The 13,494-nt window shown below is 42.3% G+C and overlaps 1 protein-coding gene across 2 annotated transcripts; it reads left to right on the top strand.

Moving 5' to 3' along the window:
- Nucleotides 1–837: 837 nt before the first annotated feature.
- Nucleotides 838–13,381, top strand: bdh2 (3-hydroxybutyrate dehydrogenase, type 2). 2 transcript variants are annotated; one of them, XM_085276806.1, is made up of 10 exons: nucleotides 838–932; nucleotides 8,152–8,242; nucleotides 9,132–9,210; nucleotides 10,195–10,291; nucleotides 11,657–11,765; nucleotides 12,085–12,145; nucleotides 12,326–12,439; nucleotides 12,790–12,848; nucleotides 13,005–13,097; nucleotides 13,251–13,381. In XM_085276806.1, exons 2-10 carry the CDS (start codon nucleotides 8,171–8,173, stop codon nucleotides 13,302–13,304), a joined length of 738 nt encoding a protein of 245 aa, XP_085132932.1. In that variant the 5' UTR covers nucleotides 838–932; nucleotides 8,152–8,170; the 3' UTR covers nucleotides 13,305–13,381. The 2 variants fall into 2 exon arrangements, with proteins under 2 accessions (XP_085132932.1, XP_085132931.1); XM_085276805.1 differs by having other exon boundaries at nucleotides 865–932; nucleotides 8,155–8,242.
- Nucleotides 13,382–13,494: the final 113 nt, after the last annotated feature.

Consider the following 13,494-nt stretch of genomic DNA (forward strand, 5'->3'; position numbering starts at 1 on the left):
TGAATGTCTGCATGAGGTTATTTTTTATTTGGTCACATGTGAAAGTGCCTTCAAAATCTTATTATATCGTGAAAACCAACTTCTGTTTCAGGCAAATAGAAGATTTATTTGTTTATTTTCTTATTTTACAAGAATAAATGTTTTTTCCCCAAATGTTTCATTTGAATTACAATCTTGACATTCTTAAAATGCCAACAGATTTATCCTACTTTTAAGCTCTTTAACCATTAACAATAAACACTGAAAAGACCTGACAAAGGAGGGGCAAAGGTCATTTTCCTTCCAAAGTCCTTCCAATTACAAGTCAAGATGATTTACAAAGACAGTGAAATTTTCCAACTCATAATAACAATAACAGAGTATAAGGGCTAGATTAAGAAAAAAGACAGTTTAGAGTGATCTTTTTTTATTATTATTATTATTATTGTTCACTTTGACAATAAACTTGAAATACTATTTTAAGATTAAACTCAAAATATAATTTCACCTTAAGGAGTATGTGAGTCATGTGCATTATGCATTACATACTATTTATTTCAACTTTTGTTGTGAAATTTCATATTTACTCTCAAAATGAATAATTGAAAAATTCTTTCTTATATTGTTTTTTTCTTGGTCCTTACAAATAAAATATTTGTATCAAATGTACTTTCTTATACAGGACACTCAAAAGAGAACTTATTTTAACAATTTAAAAAGTTCGTACAAAGCTTAATGTCTTTAATTTTTTAAAGGGTGAAAAAAAACGTCTGAAAGTAGAAAGCCTTGTTGGTGTGCTCCCTTGCTTTCTAGTCTTCTCAAATTGCACCCTGCCCCTTCGTGTGAACTTCCTGGTCTCGAACCAACAGGAGTTCTAGCTGCGTGTCACGTGTCCAGCCTCGCTGAACTCTGACGTTGAGTGCGTCTTGTCGAAGTCGGAGCTGAGCAGAGGGGTGAGTTTCTAAAATCTTTACGTTAGCTAACAGTCCAACCTACAGAAAGCATCTGCACATGCTCATCAGTTAAAGTCATTACTGTGTGGTTGATCGCGCTTGAGCAGCTGATGCAAGTAAAGTTTTTGTAGGTTACACACGTTTGAAAAAAATCTGTTATGCAACAATAGGAATCAATGACATTTCTGCAGTTACAGGTTAACGTGTTTGAAAAGCGATTACAGTCCAATGCTACTTTGAATTGTTACATTTTCTGGACTGTATTTAGAGGGTTTTTTTAAACCATCCAAATCTACTTAGAAGACAGGAGATTCTAGCAATACCACTCACCTTTGTATCTTTTCTTAATGTTATCTCAGTTTAAAATCAAATAGAATAGAATAGCTCTTAATTGCCATTGTACATGTACAACGGAATTATGGAAATTATGGTTTCTAGTAATACCTGTCTGCACATCCTTAGATACACTGCAAATTCACCATAGTTGTACTGGTGCCACTTTTTCTTCTTTGTCTGAGATGGCCACAGTAACTGAAAATCTGCACTGTTTCTAAGACTAATGAACTGAGAACAGGCACAAGCAGTAAGCAGTGAAGCTTAAAATGTCATTTCTCATTTGAGTCACATTGTGTTTCATTATCTCATGTGAGGATTTACACACGAGTTAATACTTAATGAGCAACAGCAGACTGATAGGTAAGTTAAAGTTTTACAGTTTGCTTTAAGACAATGCAGAAGTGCAAAATGTGGAAATCCTGCACTGAATGGTTGAAATCTTCATTCAAATGCTAAACTGGCCCTATGACAGGTCAGTCCACCAGTGCCCAGCAGCCCACATGGTATGGTGTGCCATTTTGTGGTTATTTAAAAGAAAAAAGTTATTTTTTTTTTCCTGGAGGTACCAGAGTGGTGTGAAGTGTTTTTGTTCTATAGCTTCACCAAGGCCATGGACATTTGAAAAGGTATACACTTCATTTGCCTGTGGCAATGGTATTAGCTCAGTAATAAACCCAGTATTTTCAAAAATTTTAAACTTCTCCTGGAAAAATTGATAAAACGTAGGAGTCTCCAGAACTGTTAGGCCCCAGCATCGACTGTTACCACTCACAAGAGAAGGAGTGCCATGTCTTTATGAATTAAATATAAATGAAGAATTCTTTGGCAAGTGCTAACTAGGATTGGATCCATCCTTACAGGCACTGTAGGAACTGTTAATTAGCTCTGCGGGGCCTACAATGCTTAATCCTTGGCCACAAGACTGGTGTGCATCAATTCCCTCTTGTTGGCTTACTTTTCAGGGCCTGCTGCAGAATTTGGCTTCTGCAGGCCTGAATTATAAATCTGGAGGACAAGTGTACATGCCCAGGCTTCGGGATAGTTTGTGGCCTCCATGATTGAGGCAAACAACCAGGTCTGGCTGTCAGGTTTAGTTTGTCAGACCAGGACTGCATAGTTGTTCTGGCAGCTTCTATAGAACCTTAAGCCTTGTTTTTGGCCAGGTTTTGGTTGTGTTTTGTATGAACTGCAACCTCACAAGAGCCCGTTTACCGGACTCACCAATGTCTGCTTTTGAACTATAGATGTTGCTATTGAGGATTATTTTATATTATTGTTCTCCTTTTGTTAATACAAAAGGAGAAGTCCAAACAGTAAACACAGCTATTGCAGAGTTTTCCTCAGAACAGTTTAATATTTTCAAGTTGTTAAGCTCTGTGTAAACCCTGGGCATCTCTGAGCTCTGAACTTCTTGCAAACTTGTGTATTCAACAATGACCATCTTGTGCACGCCAGGTTACAAAAAACAAGGCCTGCACGAAAAGTTGAAACAAAAGTAAAGAGTGGAACTGGTACCAAGAGTTGTGACGTCACTTTTGGCGCACGTTGCCGTTCTTAAGGGTGACAAAAACCATGTGTCAGTATACTAGCCCGCCTCCCCTTCCAAAGCCTTCGATGCTTGTTGCCTCCTGGGAATACGAGGCGGGTCTGGGCCCGGGCTGGAGAGTTGGCGCAGTGGCAGGAAAGCTGCTGTGTTGCCTGGGATTACTCCTCATCCCCTACCCAACCCTGTTGCTGGTCACATGCTCTATAATGTTGTACTGTGGACATTTATGTGCTTTCTGTGCAGAGGAGTTTTTTTGTTTCCTGTTCTCATGCTGTCCTCCTATAGCCCAGCATGAGTAGAGGTCTCTTTTTTTCCTCTTGTACTTTCCCATTGTAGTGTACATTTCAGTGGTTTTTCTGCAATGCAACCGTTCTCTGACTTGTATCCCCATGTGATGTCTGTGTTGTGTGTGTAAGGTCGGGGGCGGGTTCATTCCACTGCAGGGCAACCTGCCACTGCAAGTGGCGAATAAAATTTGAACTTGAACTTAATTGAGGGACATGCAGTACTGTGCTCAAGGTTGAGATAGGGTCAGATAACATTTTCAAACCAGGCCTTCCCGAGTCAGGACGACCTGAACTCTATTCAGACAATTTTCTTGGGAGTCACAATTATAAAGAACAAGCAATTTATTATACTATTACATATACATATACTCTCTCATAAACACCTTATTCTTAGAGGGTAGGACCCAATGGGGGTCTGTTTAATGGTTCTCTAGATTCAGAGGTAAGTAAGTACACATGTTCAGTAAGATGAGAGTTATAAAATATAGATAGTTATGCTTTACAACTCAAGTGAATTAAATTTAAATTATATAGAGCAAAATCACAGCAACAGTTGCTTTGTGGTGCTTTATATTCTAACGTAAAAGAGCCCACAATAATCTTCATAAATATATCATCTTCATGTTGGTAATATTGATGAAATGATAAGAAGAACTTTTGTGCTCTGAACTTTGTATAGACAGATGTGATTCCTGTATGTTATTCTATATCTTTAAGTCCTTGACTGAGAAACTGCCATATTGCATTATTTCTGGGCTGTGTCACGTCATATTTGGTCTAATTACTAACTTTCACTACAAGTTTCAGAGAACAAGAGTAATAGAATAAACAACATCACAATGATATATGGGAATATGACAGTAAATACTAAATATTAAACATTATTGTGCAGCACATAACATCAACAGAACACAGTGTGCTTTGAGGTAGGAGCCAAAAAGGGTGTAGTTTGTGGGTGTGATCACCCGTGTGTACACCTGTGAGCATGGACACGCTTGTTTTTTTAAAAGGTTCCTTCATGTAATGATCTGCTAGAGGGTGTGGGGGGGCCACAGCCCTGTCCTCCAACGCATGAAGCAGGTATGGAGGAGATCAAAACTCCAGACATCCAGAGGCCCCCAGAACACAAGAGACCAAGGAAGACCAACAGAGGGGCAGCCGCGCCACTGTCCCAGAAGAGCTGAGGAGAGTCCCAGATGAGGGCTCACTCAGCAGTCGCGGAGCAGATGCCAGGGGGAGTTGCAGTGACGCGCCCGTGAGCTCCGCTGGCAGCCAGCTGTGCCTGAGTGACCGAGCCCCAGGCCGAGAGGCCGGGGGCACCCCACCTCCGAAGTGGCCCGAGCGAGCCCCAGGCTCCAGGCCCCGATAAGTAGGGATGGGACCGGTTCTGACATAAACGGTAGTAACCAGACCGAAAAGCAGCGCACATTTCGGTGCTTTATTTCGGTGCTTTTTTTCCTGAGCTGTGATACACTTCTAGCCAATCATTTTACGTTTCCGAGAATAGTAGGCGGGTCCAGGTACGTACGTTCTTTTAGAGCAGAGCTACAGATTAAAAATGTCCAAGGCGAAGCGGTCAAAAGTCTGGCTGTACTTCACAGCAAAATATGCAAACTCAGCAGCCTGCAACAAGTGCTTTAAGCTGATACTGTGATACTGTCAAAGGAGGTAACACCTCAAATCCGATGAAACACCTGGCGATGCATAGCGTTTTTTTTAAAAGCCCAGAAATGCGCCGTATTTGATAGCTTGCTGTGAGACCTCACACCGAGCGCATCTACTGCGGGTGGGTTGGCTGTTATGCAACATCCCCCAAAAACACGAAGAGGAGAGTCCTGGCCCCTAGCCCTGCCAGTGTAGCAGAAATGATGATGCAGCAGCAGCCGTTCTTTTCTGCGTGCGTAGCTTCATGTTGTTCGAGTGTAATTTACGTTGAGTAGGCTAACCACGTTATTACATTAATGCATGTAAGGTGAACTAGCAAACATCATCATAGCTACATGCGGCTGTCTTCTTGTTTGATGGCAGATACTCCCTTCACCCTGGCCAAAAAGGCTAAAATGACCAAAGAAAAAGTGGAAAACAGTTAAACATGAGAGGTTTAGGACAAAGTTTGTGTTTTTTCCATTGTTTAAGCACTGCTTCCAGCCATGAGTGATACCATATATGCCCCATAGCTGCAGAAAAGGCTAACATTGTTATCTTTTTACAAAAAACAGCTGAACATGAGAGGTTTTTGGACCAATTTTGTGTTCTCGATTCTTTAAGCACCGGTTTGAGCACCGTTTGAGCACCGGCACCGTTCCAAAAGTACCGATTTGGCACCGGTATCGGATAAAACCTAAACGATACCCATCCCTACCGATAAGCGGCCGCCAAGGAGTGAGCCGGTGTGTACCTGGACGCCCATCCCCGGACACAAAGAACCTCCAACGCACCGATGTCTGAGGGAGTCCGCCACTGGCAGGGGAAGTGGTGGTGGGGGGAGATAGGCCTCCAAACCTTGGAGGGCCTGAGATGTCCCCAGAGAGGTGGCGTCTGATACCCAACCTGACATATAGAGACAGGCATACAGGCACACACAGATACAAACATCCATTCCCACCCTCATGCTCTCATATGCACTTACTCCACACTCAACCAACGTGGAGACAGACATAAAGAGACGCTGTACACACGATCACACTCCCCAAAGGTACTCTACGAACCGGGTCTAGGTACCCTTGCCCCTGGAGGGGGGAACTGCACCCAGACCCAGGTGGTGTTACCCTTTTCCCTGCGGTGGGGAGAGGCAGACCGCCCCGACTCCGCAGCAGCAGGGAGGCCCCACACTCCAGACTCCGCAGTCGGACGGCCAACTCCTCCTCCTAGCCCCCCCGCTCCAGCAGGCCGCAGAGAATGGGGGTGAGAGAAGACTCCAAACCTCCCTCCACCCGCTCATTGTAGTGTTGATGCATGTGTGTTCTAAGGTGCATTTAAAACCCAGGAGGGCATGGAGCTACCTGCCAGAGAGCAGCAGGTAAGCGCATAGTCCCTCCTGCTAGCCCTCAATGTCTACGTGTATTTAAAATTGAGAGGTGGGCAACGACGCCAGGGGTGAGGTGTACACCCTGATGGTACTTTGGATTCCGTGTATCGTGCCCACCCCCAAGATCCTATATGTATGTGTAATGAGAGTGTGAGTAATGTGAATGTCTAAGTTGTGGGATAAAATTGAGGCAGAGGCAGCCAGAAGGGGACAGAGGGGGGGGGGGGGTAGCCTCCTCTGCACCCTGGTGACACACCCCTACTCCAAGGCCCTGCATGTGTGGGTGGTTGTGGTGGAGCGGGAAGAGGGAGGCAGCTGGAGATGGGGAGGGAAAGAAGGGAGGGCCAAGTGACCCCTCCCTGGGGCCAGCTCCCCCGCTGACCCCAGTAGGCACCCCCATACTCCGCGACCCGCCAGGGAAAGGGGGCCCAGGCCCATCCGGACCGGGGCCCAGTGCAGCAGCGCCTCCCGGCCCCAAAGAGCCCGGGACAGTCCACCCAACCCCACCACAGAAAAAACTGCACCCACCCCACCATCCACTCATCTTCCAGACTACATAAGACAATAGACGCCCAGGCTGAGATCTTCCTCCACCTCTTCTGTATCTCCCCCTCCTGCAGAGAGAGTTCCTGAAGAGAGGAAAGCTCCTGCAAGGTGTGACAATCTCCCCCACCAGTTGAAGAGCCCCCCAGGTGGCTCGACGCACCAGCTGGGCCCCCATGCACGCACCCGCCCACAACCCCGGCAACACACCAACCAGGACCCAAGCCCCCGAGGCCCGGCCAGGGCCCCAGCCCAGAGACTGAGCGCCCCCAGAACCTCACGCCCATCCTGGACCCACCCAGGGGCAGCCAGGCTACCAGGTCAGTAACCCACGTCCGTCAGCACAGACCCTCCCCTAGCCTTGCTGCACGCAGCCACGAGGAAACAGTCACCTGAGAGCCAACAGAGCCCCTAACTGGACATGACCGCTACCCCGGGTTGAGCCCCCCAAGGAAGATGCCTCCGGGGAACCCCCCGACGCCCTAAGCCTGTCCCTACCCCCACACCAATCACAACAGTGAAGGCGGGACCAAACTATGACCCTCCACCCCCACTAGGTGATGGAGCTGATCAAAGGAGCCCAGAGCAATTGATCTGATGTGGTGGCAGAGGCTGTATCAAGACTAATGTAATCTAATAGATAATTTCTATATTGGTTAGAATTAAGATTATTTTTATTTTTCCAGTTCATGAGGACAGTTTTCTTGGCTATGCATAGGGCAGTGAAAACCATATGGGCTATATTCTTTTCTGAAGTGACATTATCTAAGCTGCCCAACAAACACACTAAGGGGGAAGTTGGAATGTTATATTTCAGGTACTTTGATAAGTCTTCACATATCTCGCGCCAAAACTTCTGAACTGGTGGACAGAACCAAAGAGCATGGATATAATTGTCCGGTGAATTGGGTGACATTATTGTAAATAAGGACCAGCACTCTGTGAACTGAATTTAAGCTGGTACTGGAAGCGGAAGACAGACTCACTGATAAAGCACATTTGTTAATAGGGCCTTTTTACCATAAGCTACAATCATTTTGAGCCAAGTAATAAAATTTACATTAATATTTATAATGCCTGACTTTGTCACTATTAGTGACTGAATGCGCTAAACCTAACACTACAGCAAGCTTCTAATGAATTCAAGTCCTCTTCGTAAGTGGTTTTGTGGGGTCACTTAAGAGTTCTCTCTTAGCTGTAGGCCATCAAATGCTGCAGTTTACCGAAAGACCATTTTGCCAATGGTCAATGATTGCACAGTTATATAACCAAATTACGAATTGCACCACACTTTTCAGAGATTAGCAGTGAATGTATGTCTTTGCATGTCTGGACTGCTGAAAACCACGAATTAAAGTATAGAAATTTGTACATTTGTGTAAAAAACATGCTTGATATACCTTTTTAAATTAAGACTGAAAGCATTTATCTAAATAAATGTGCTGTTATTCTCCAATCTTTTGTTTGTTTTGTTCACAGCAGCAGTGAAAGGTAAACTATGGGTCGCCTGGATGGGAAAGTGATTGTTCTGTCCGCTGCTGCTCAGGGGATTGGACGTGCTGCAGCAATGGTAAAAACATTTCATATCTTCTTCTTAACATCTCACTGATTTAGTGGCTTCTAAATCACAGCAGAAAATGTTTATTTAGTAGTTAAATATTGCACTTATTCAGTGCTCTTTACATTTTGATAAGTATTAAATATAGATTAACTAATATAGGATATACTGCTTAGAGTTAAAGATTTTAAGAAGTCCCGTGATGTAATTTTTCTTAATGTAATTTAAAACATGTTTCTTCCAACTTCCTTATGTATAGAAACACTTAAGCATGTCACCTAATGTCCTGTAAATGACTGCTGTAATAGTGATTCCTGAGTTAATGGAGGCAAAGGTTCAGGACCGTCCTTTAGGGATATTCTTGCCAAAGAGATAACAACACACTTGAAAATCTCACACACTGGATTGGACCATCGCTACATCTGTTCCCTCCAAGTGATCTTAAAGTGTGCAAAGGTGCCTTGTATTACAGTGAACTGGGTTTTTATTGGAGGAATTCAACCTAAAAGTTAAAAGATGCAAATGTTATAAGGGGTCTTTTGAGCAAATCCATTTGCACTTTAAAAACCTGCCTTATTGATGGGAAGTTGAATGGATTTCAGAAGAGTTGTGGAACTGTGGATGGATATTGACAGTCTGCTTTCAGATGCTTGATAATGAGATATTGATTGGTATTGATGATCTGAATTATTCCCTGTAGTTGGAGTGCCCTCGTCCATTCGTACAGCAATTTAGATTCCTGCTCAGTTGTGTCTGTGGCTCGGTGTCCTTCTCTTTTCGGTTTTGTGTCATAACCAATCATCATAATTGCAAATTTTTCCTTAAATTTTATAGCACAGCATGTAGAACATTGAGGAACCACTTGGAACTGAACACTGATTTTTTTTTTTTTAAACTGTAGGCATTTGCTAAGGAGGGAGCTCAGGTCACAGCCACAGACATAAATGGAGAAAAGCTGAAGGAGCTGGATGGTATTCAAGGCAAGTTTCATCTCTGCTGATCTATGACTGCCATCTTCTGGCTATTTGAGGCATTGCAAAAGGGATGCCAGTTTACTCCTATCCCTTCATTCAAGTTCTTTCACAACTTAATTATTTGATGCAAAGTTTTAAAATTTTGATTACTTTGAAATAGCTTGTACTTAGAGATAGGGTGGGAAGTTCAGTTATTCAAGAGGGGCTTAGATTAAAACCGTGGTTCCTCCACATCGAAAGGAGCCAGTTGAGATGGTTCGGGTATCTGACAAGGATGCCTCCTGGGTGCACCGTGAGGGAGGTTTTCTGGGATTGTCTGACTGAGAGGAGGTTTTAGCCTATAAAGCCTAGGACCTAGGTTCTCTGCTTAGGTTACCGGCACCAGATAAGTGGAAGAAGCAATGCATGCATTCTACTAATTTCTCTCATTTTGGCCAAAGCAGCTAATTAGTATAAATGCATAACACCTATGCTTTCCCCAGAGTGAAGTTGTTTTTTCTACAAGAGCCATTTAACGTATCTCTATTAGAGAAATTGAAATTGCACTGTGGTCATTTTAAAAAGAAAAAAAAAAACAGATTATCTCATTTCTGGTGTGCATATCATATATTAGTTGTAAAAGGCTTTATATGGGTTTTAATTGTCTTTTCTTCAAGACTGTGAGAAGAGAACCATATCTCTATTTATTCTGGTCTCTGCAGTAAATGAGTTTGAATAAATAGGACATGAGCAACATTCTTCTTCACGCCTGAGCACTTCACCCTCTTAACTGGCTTTCTGCAGAGCCATTGAGCGGTCAGTAGGAAAAGATGTATGTTGAAGAAGATAGCAGCCAGGACCATTGTTTTGCTGTGTAACTGTGAAAATGATTGATAAATGAAGCTGCTATACCTTGAATTATTTCATGCACTAAAATAAAGCCAGCTGTTATGAAGACAAAAGCAGTGCAAGTATAATCTAAACTGTCCTTGTTTTTGTTTTCGGTGTCAGGGATCAGGACCAAAGTGGTGGACGTGACCAAGAAGGACCAAGTAGAAGCCCTGGCCAAGGAACATGACCATGTAGATGTTCTGTTCAACGTTGCTGGGTACTTTTTAAATTAGTTTTTATTTCTCTGATTTACTGAAGAAACAAAAACCTTACATAATTCTTGGAAAAACAAAATGTATGGTATTTAGAAGTTCCACATCAAGTAAAACAAATAAAGCTGTAATTTGCACCATTTTTGGAAGTAAATTCATGTGAGTTATTGTTGACAACAGATTAAAGTAGAAAACTGAAAAAAATATGTCAAAACCAGAATTCCTAAATCAGCAGTCACTGTGCATTTTACTTGTAGTTTCAAATAAACGTTAAGTTATTCTTTTTAACCATGAGGAAGTCAGGAGAGACAGAGAAGTATGTGAGGGTGGTGCAGGACATGTAAGAGGACAGCGAGACAGCGGTAAGGTGTGCAGTAGGAGTGACAGATGGGTTCAGGGTAAGGGTGGGATTACATTAGGGATCAGCTCTGAGCCCCTTCTTGTTTGCAGTGGTGATGGACAGGATGACAGATGAGGTCAGACAGGAGATACTGTGCACTATGATTATTTAAAGACAGAATACATGTGAATTAGATGGACACAGGTCGAAAGGTGAACATGCAAGTGAAGGTAGTGAAGGTAGATCAGTTTAAATACCTGCGTTCAACCATCAAAACCAATGGACAGTGCACAAGAGAGGTGAAGAAGAGATTGCAGGAGCATGGAGTGGCTGGAGACAAGTGTCAGGGATAATTTGTGACAGAAGGATAGCAACAAGAGTGAAAGAAAAGGTTCAAAAGATGGTAATAAAGATGCTCAGATTTTTGAGTGAACAGGATGGGTAATATTAGAACTGAGTACATCAGAGGGACAGCTCAGGTCGAACGGTTTGGAGACAGAGTTAGAAAGTCTAGGCTGAGATGGTTTGGAGATGTGCAGAGGAGGGACAGTGGACAGAGGATGTTGCCAGCAAGGAGGAAAAAAGACACAGATGAGGTTCTCGGATGAAGTCAAGGAGGACATGCAGTGTTGGTGTGACATAGGTGGAAGCTAGGAATAAGATGTGATGTCAGTTGGATGATCTGCTGTGGTGACCGCAAAAGGAGAAAAAAAAGATAAAATTGAAGTTACACTTTTCTAATTCACCCATCTGTCTCCTGCTTACTACTTAATTACATTTCCAAAACCCCATAACATACATACATAACCCCCTCTCCCCTTTTCTCAATTTTATTAACAGGTTTCTTCTACATTATCACCTTTGAGTTTTATCTTGAAATGGCAGTAGTTTACCACTCTGGTTTTGATTAAGTTATTAGGTACAGATATTGTCACTTGTGTCTCACTGTTTGTCCAAATTGTCATATTAATGCTGTCTAAAGTTATTAGATGAGGCTATTTTTCCACTAAATGTCTGTGCTCGTACACAGATTTGTGCATCATGGCACCATCTTGGATTGTGAAGAGGATGACTGGGACTTCACAATGAATGTCAATGTGCGGAGCATGTACCTGATGAGCAAGGCTTTCTTGCCTAAGGTGACTTTTGGCCACTTCACCAAACTCTTAACACCATTTATCCCGTGAATGTAATAGGTGCTACTGATAATAGTGTGACATATGCCTTTAATTTTGTTCTCATCCGTTGTTGGATTAGCTGCATTAACTGTACCACTGTGAACCCATGACATGATGGGTGAGGACTGCTCAGCTACTAATCCTGCTTTAGCTGCAAACTAACCAAACTGCCAAACTGTACCTTTAGCGCAGATCTCGGCACTTTTTATTGCTTTGTTTGTGTAGTTTTAATCTGGATTCAACAAAAACAATTCTGTTAATATGCCATTTGTCATTCTAGATGTTGGCAAAGAAGTCGGGAAACATTATTAACATGGCATCTGTTGCATCAAGCATAAAAGGTAAACGATCTTCCTCAGATCTTTTTTTTTTTTTTATTGCAGTTGCTTGTAGAACTATTCCTACTTAAAGGGACACGATGTCTTTGAAGTTTGGCCAGTCTTTGCAATCCTCTTATCTCAGATAAATGCTTTGCCTGCGTATGGCTGTGTGTGAGTGACAGATGTGTTTCCTCAACACAGGCGTTGTTAAGCGGTGTGTCTATAGTACCTCCAAGGCTGCAGTGATTGGGCTCACCAAGTCCATAGCTGCGGATTTCATTGAGCAAGGCATTCGCTGTAACTGTGTTTGTCCTGGTAAGGTTTGAACACAGTGCAACAAATCACCATATCACCATGTGTTTTTAGTCTTCCTCAGTGATACTCAAAGTATACTGTAAACGTCCTTGAAATTAAACTAAATTGATGGGGTGTTTTAGCTGAAGGTTGTTTCATGTTAGGGCACACTGGCTTAAGAGCCAGTCTAAAAAGATGCTGTGTATACTTTTATTTTGATTATTTATATACATCACATCCAAGTCCAACCCAATCGTATTTGATACTTATTAATAGAAAAATGTTCATTTAGCCAAAGACCATAATTTCTTAACTAACTCTTGTCTTTTGATAAACATTTCATTAGGCTTGCTCTCTTTCTATTTCTGTAGGGACTGTTGATACTCCATCACTGAGGGGTAGGATCCAGGCTCAGCCCGACCCAGAACAGGTATTGCAGGCTTTGATGTACATTTTCGCCAACCTGACAGTAATGCCTGCGTGATTCATATACTATGTGTCATATGTTATCTTTATTTACACAATGTTAAATAATGATGACTGGATGATGAAGATAATGAATGATCCAATTATAACTCATTTACAGGCTTATAAAGACTTTATGGCAAGACAGAAAACTGGCAGGCTGTGCACAGCCGAAGAGGTTGCACACCTGTGCGTATACCTGGCCTCAGATGAGGTGAGTGCTTGCACAGATGTAATTCAGGAGGTATAATAATAGTATGAATAGAGTGTAGGTATCATAGGAATACACATACCTAGAGAAAGCTGTAGATATTTTTGTCAGTAAAGTAATTTACCAGTGGTTTTAAACTGTCTGGGCCCTCCACAGTCAGCCTATGTGACTGGGACAGAGCACATCATCGATGGAGGTTGGAGACTGTGAGGAAACTGGAAAGACTACATCATTACAGAAGTGGAATCCAAACCTTGAATTCAAATAAAGTTGTCATAAATGGATAATTTTTTAAAATTATTATTATAAAATAAGAAAAAAATATCAGTAATATTGCATATTTTATGGAAAAATGTCTTGTTTTGCAACTGAAACCTATGCTGCAAATATATTTGTCATC

The sequence above is a fragment of the Mchenga conophoros genome, linkage group LG6 (genome assembly GCF_057382185.1).
Source record: "Mchenga conophoros isolate Kocher_MC1m ecotype Shallow Benthic linkage group LG6, M_conophoros_male_GT1.1, whole genome shotgun sequence".
NCBI lineage: Eukaryota > Metazoa > Chordata > Actinopteri > Cichliformes > Cichlidae > Mchenga > Mchenga conophoros.

Excerpts from the sequence above, each read along its gene's own strand:
- bdh2 (XM_085276806.1), top strand. The coding sequence starts at position 8,171 with ATGGGTCGCCTGGATGGGAAAGTGATTGTTCTGTCCGCTGCTGCTCAG. Across the intron at positions 12,849-13,004 it reads CTCAGCCCGACCCAGAACAG|GCTTATAAAGACTTTATGGC; the intron begins GTATTGCAGGCT and ends ACTCATTTACAG. Across the intron at positions 13,098-13,250 it reads TATACCTGGCCTCAGATGAG|TCAGCCTATGTGACTGGGAC; the intron begins GTGAGTGCTTGC and ends GGCCCTCCACAG.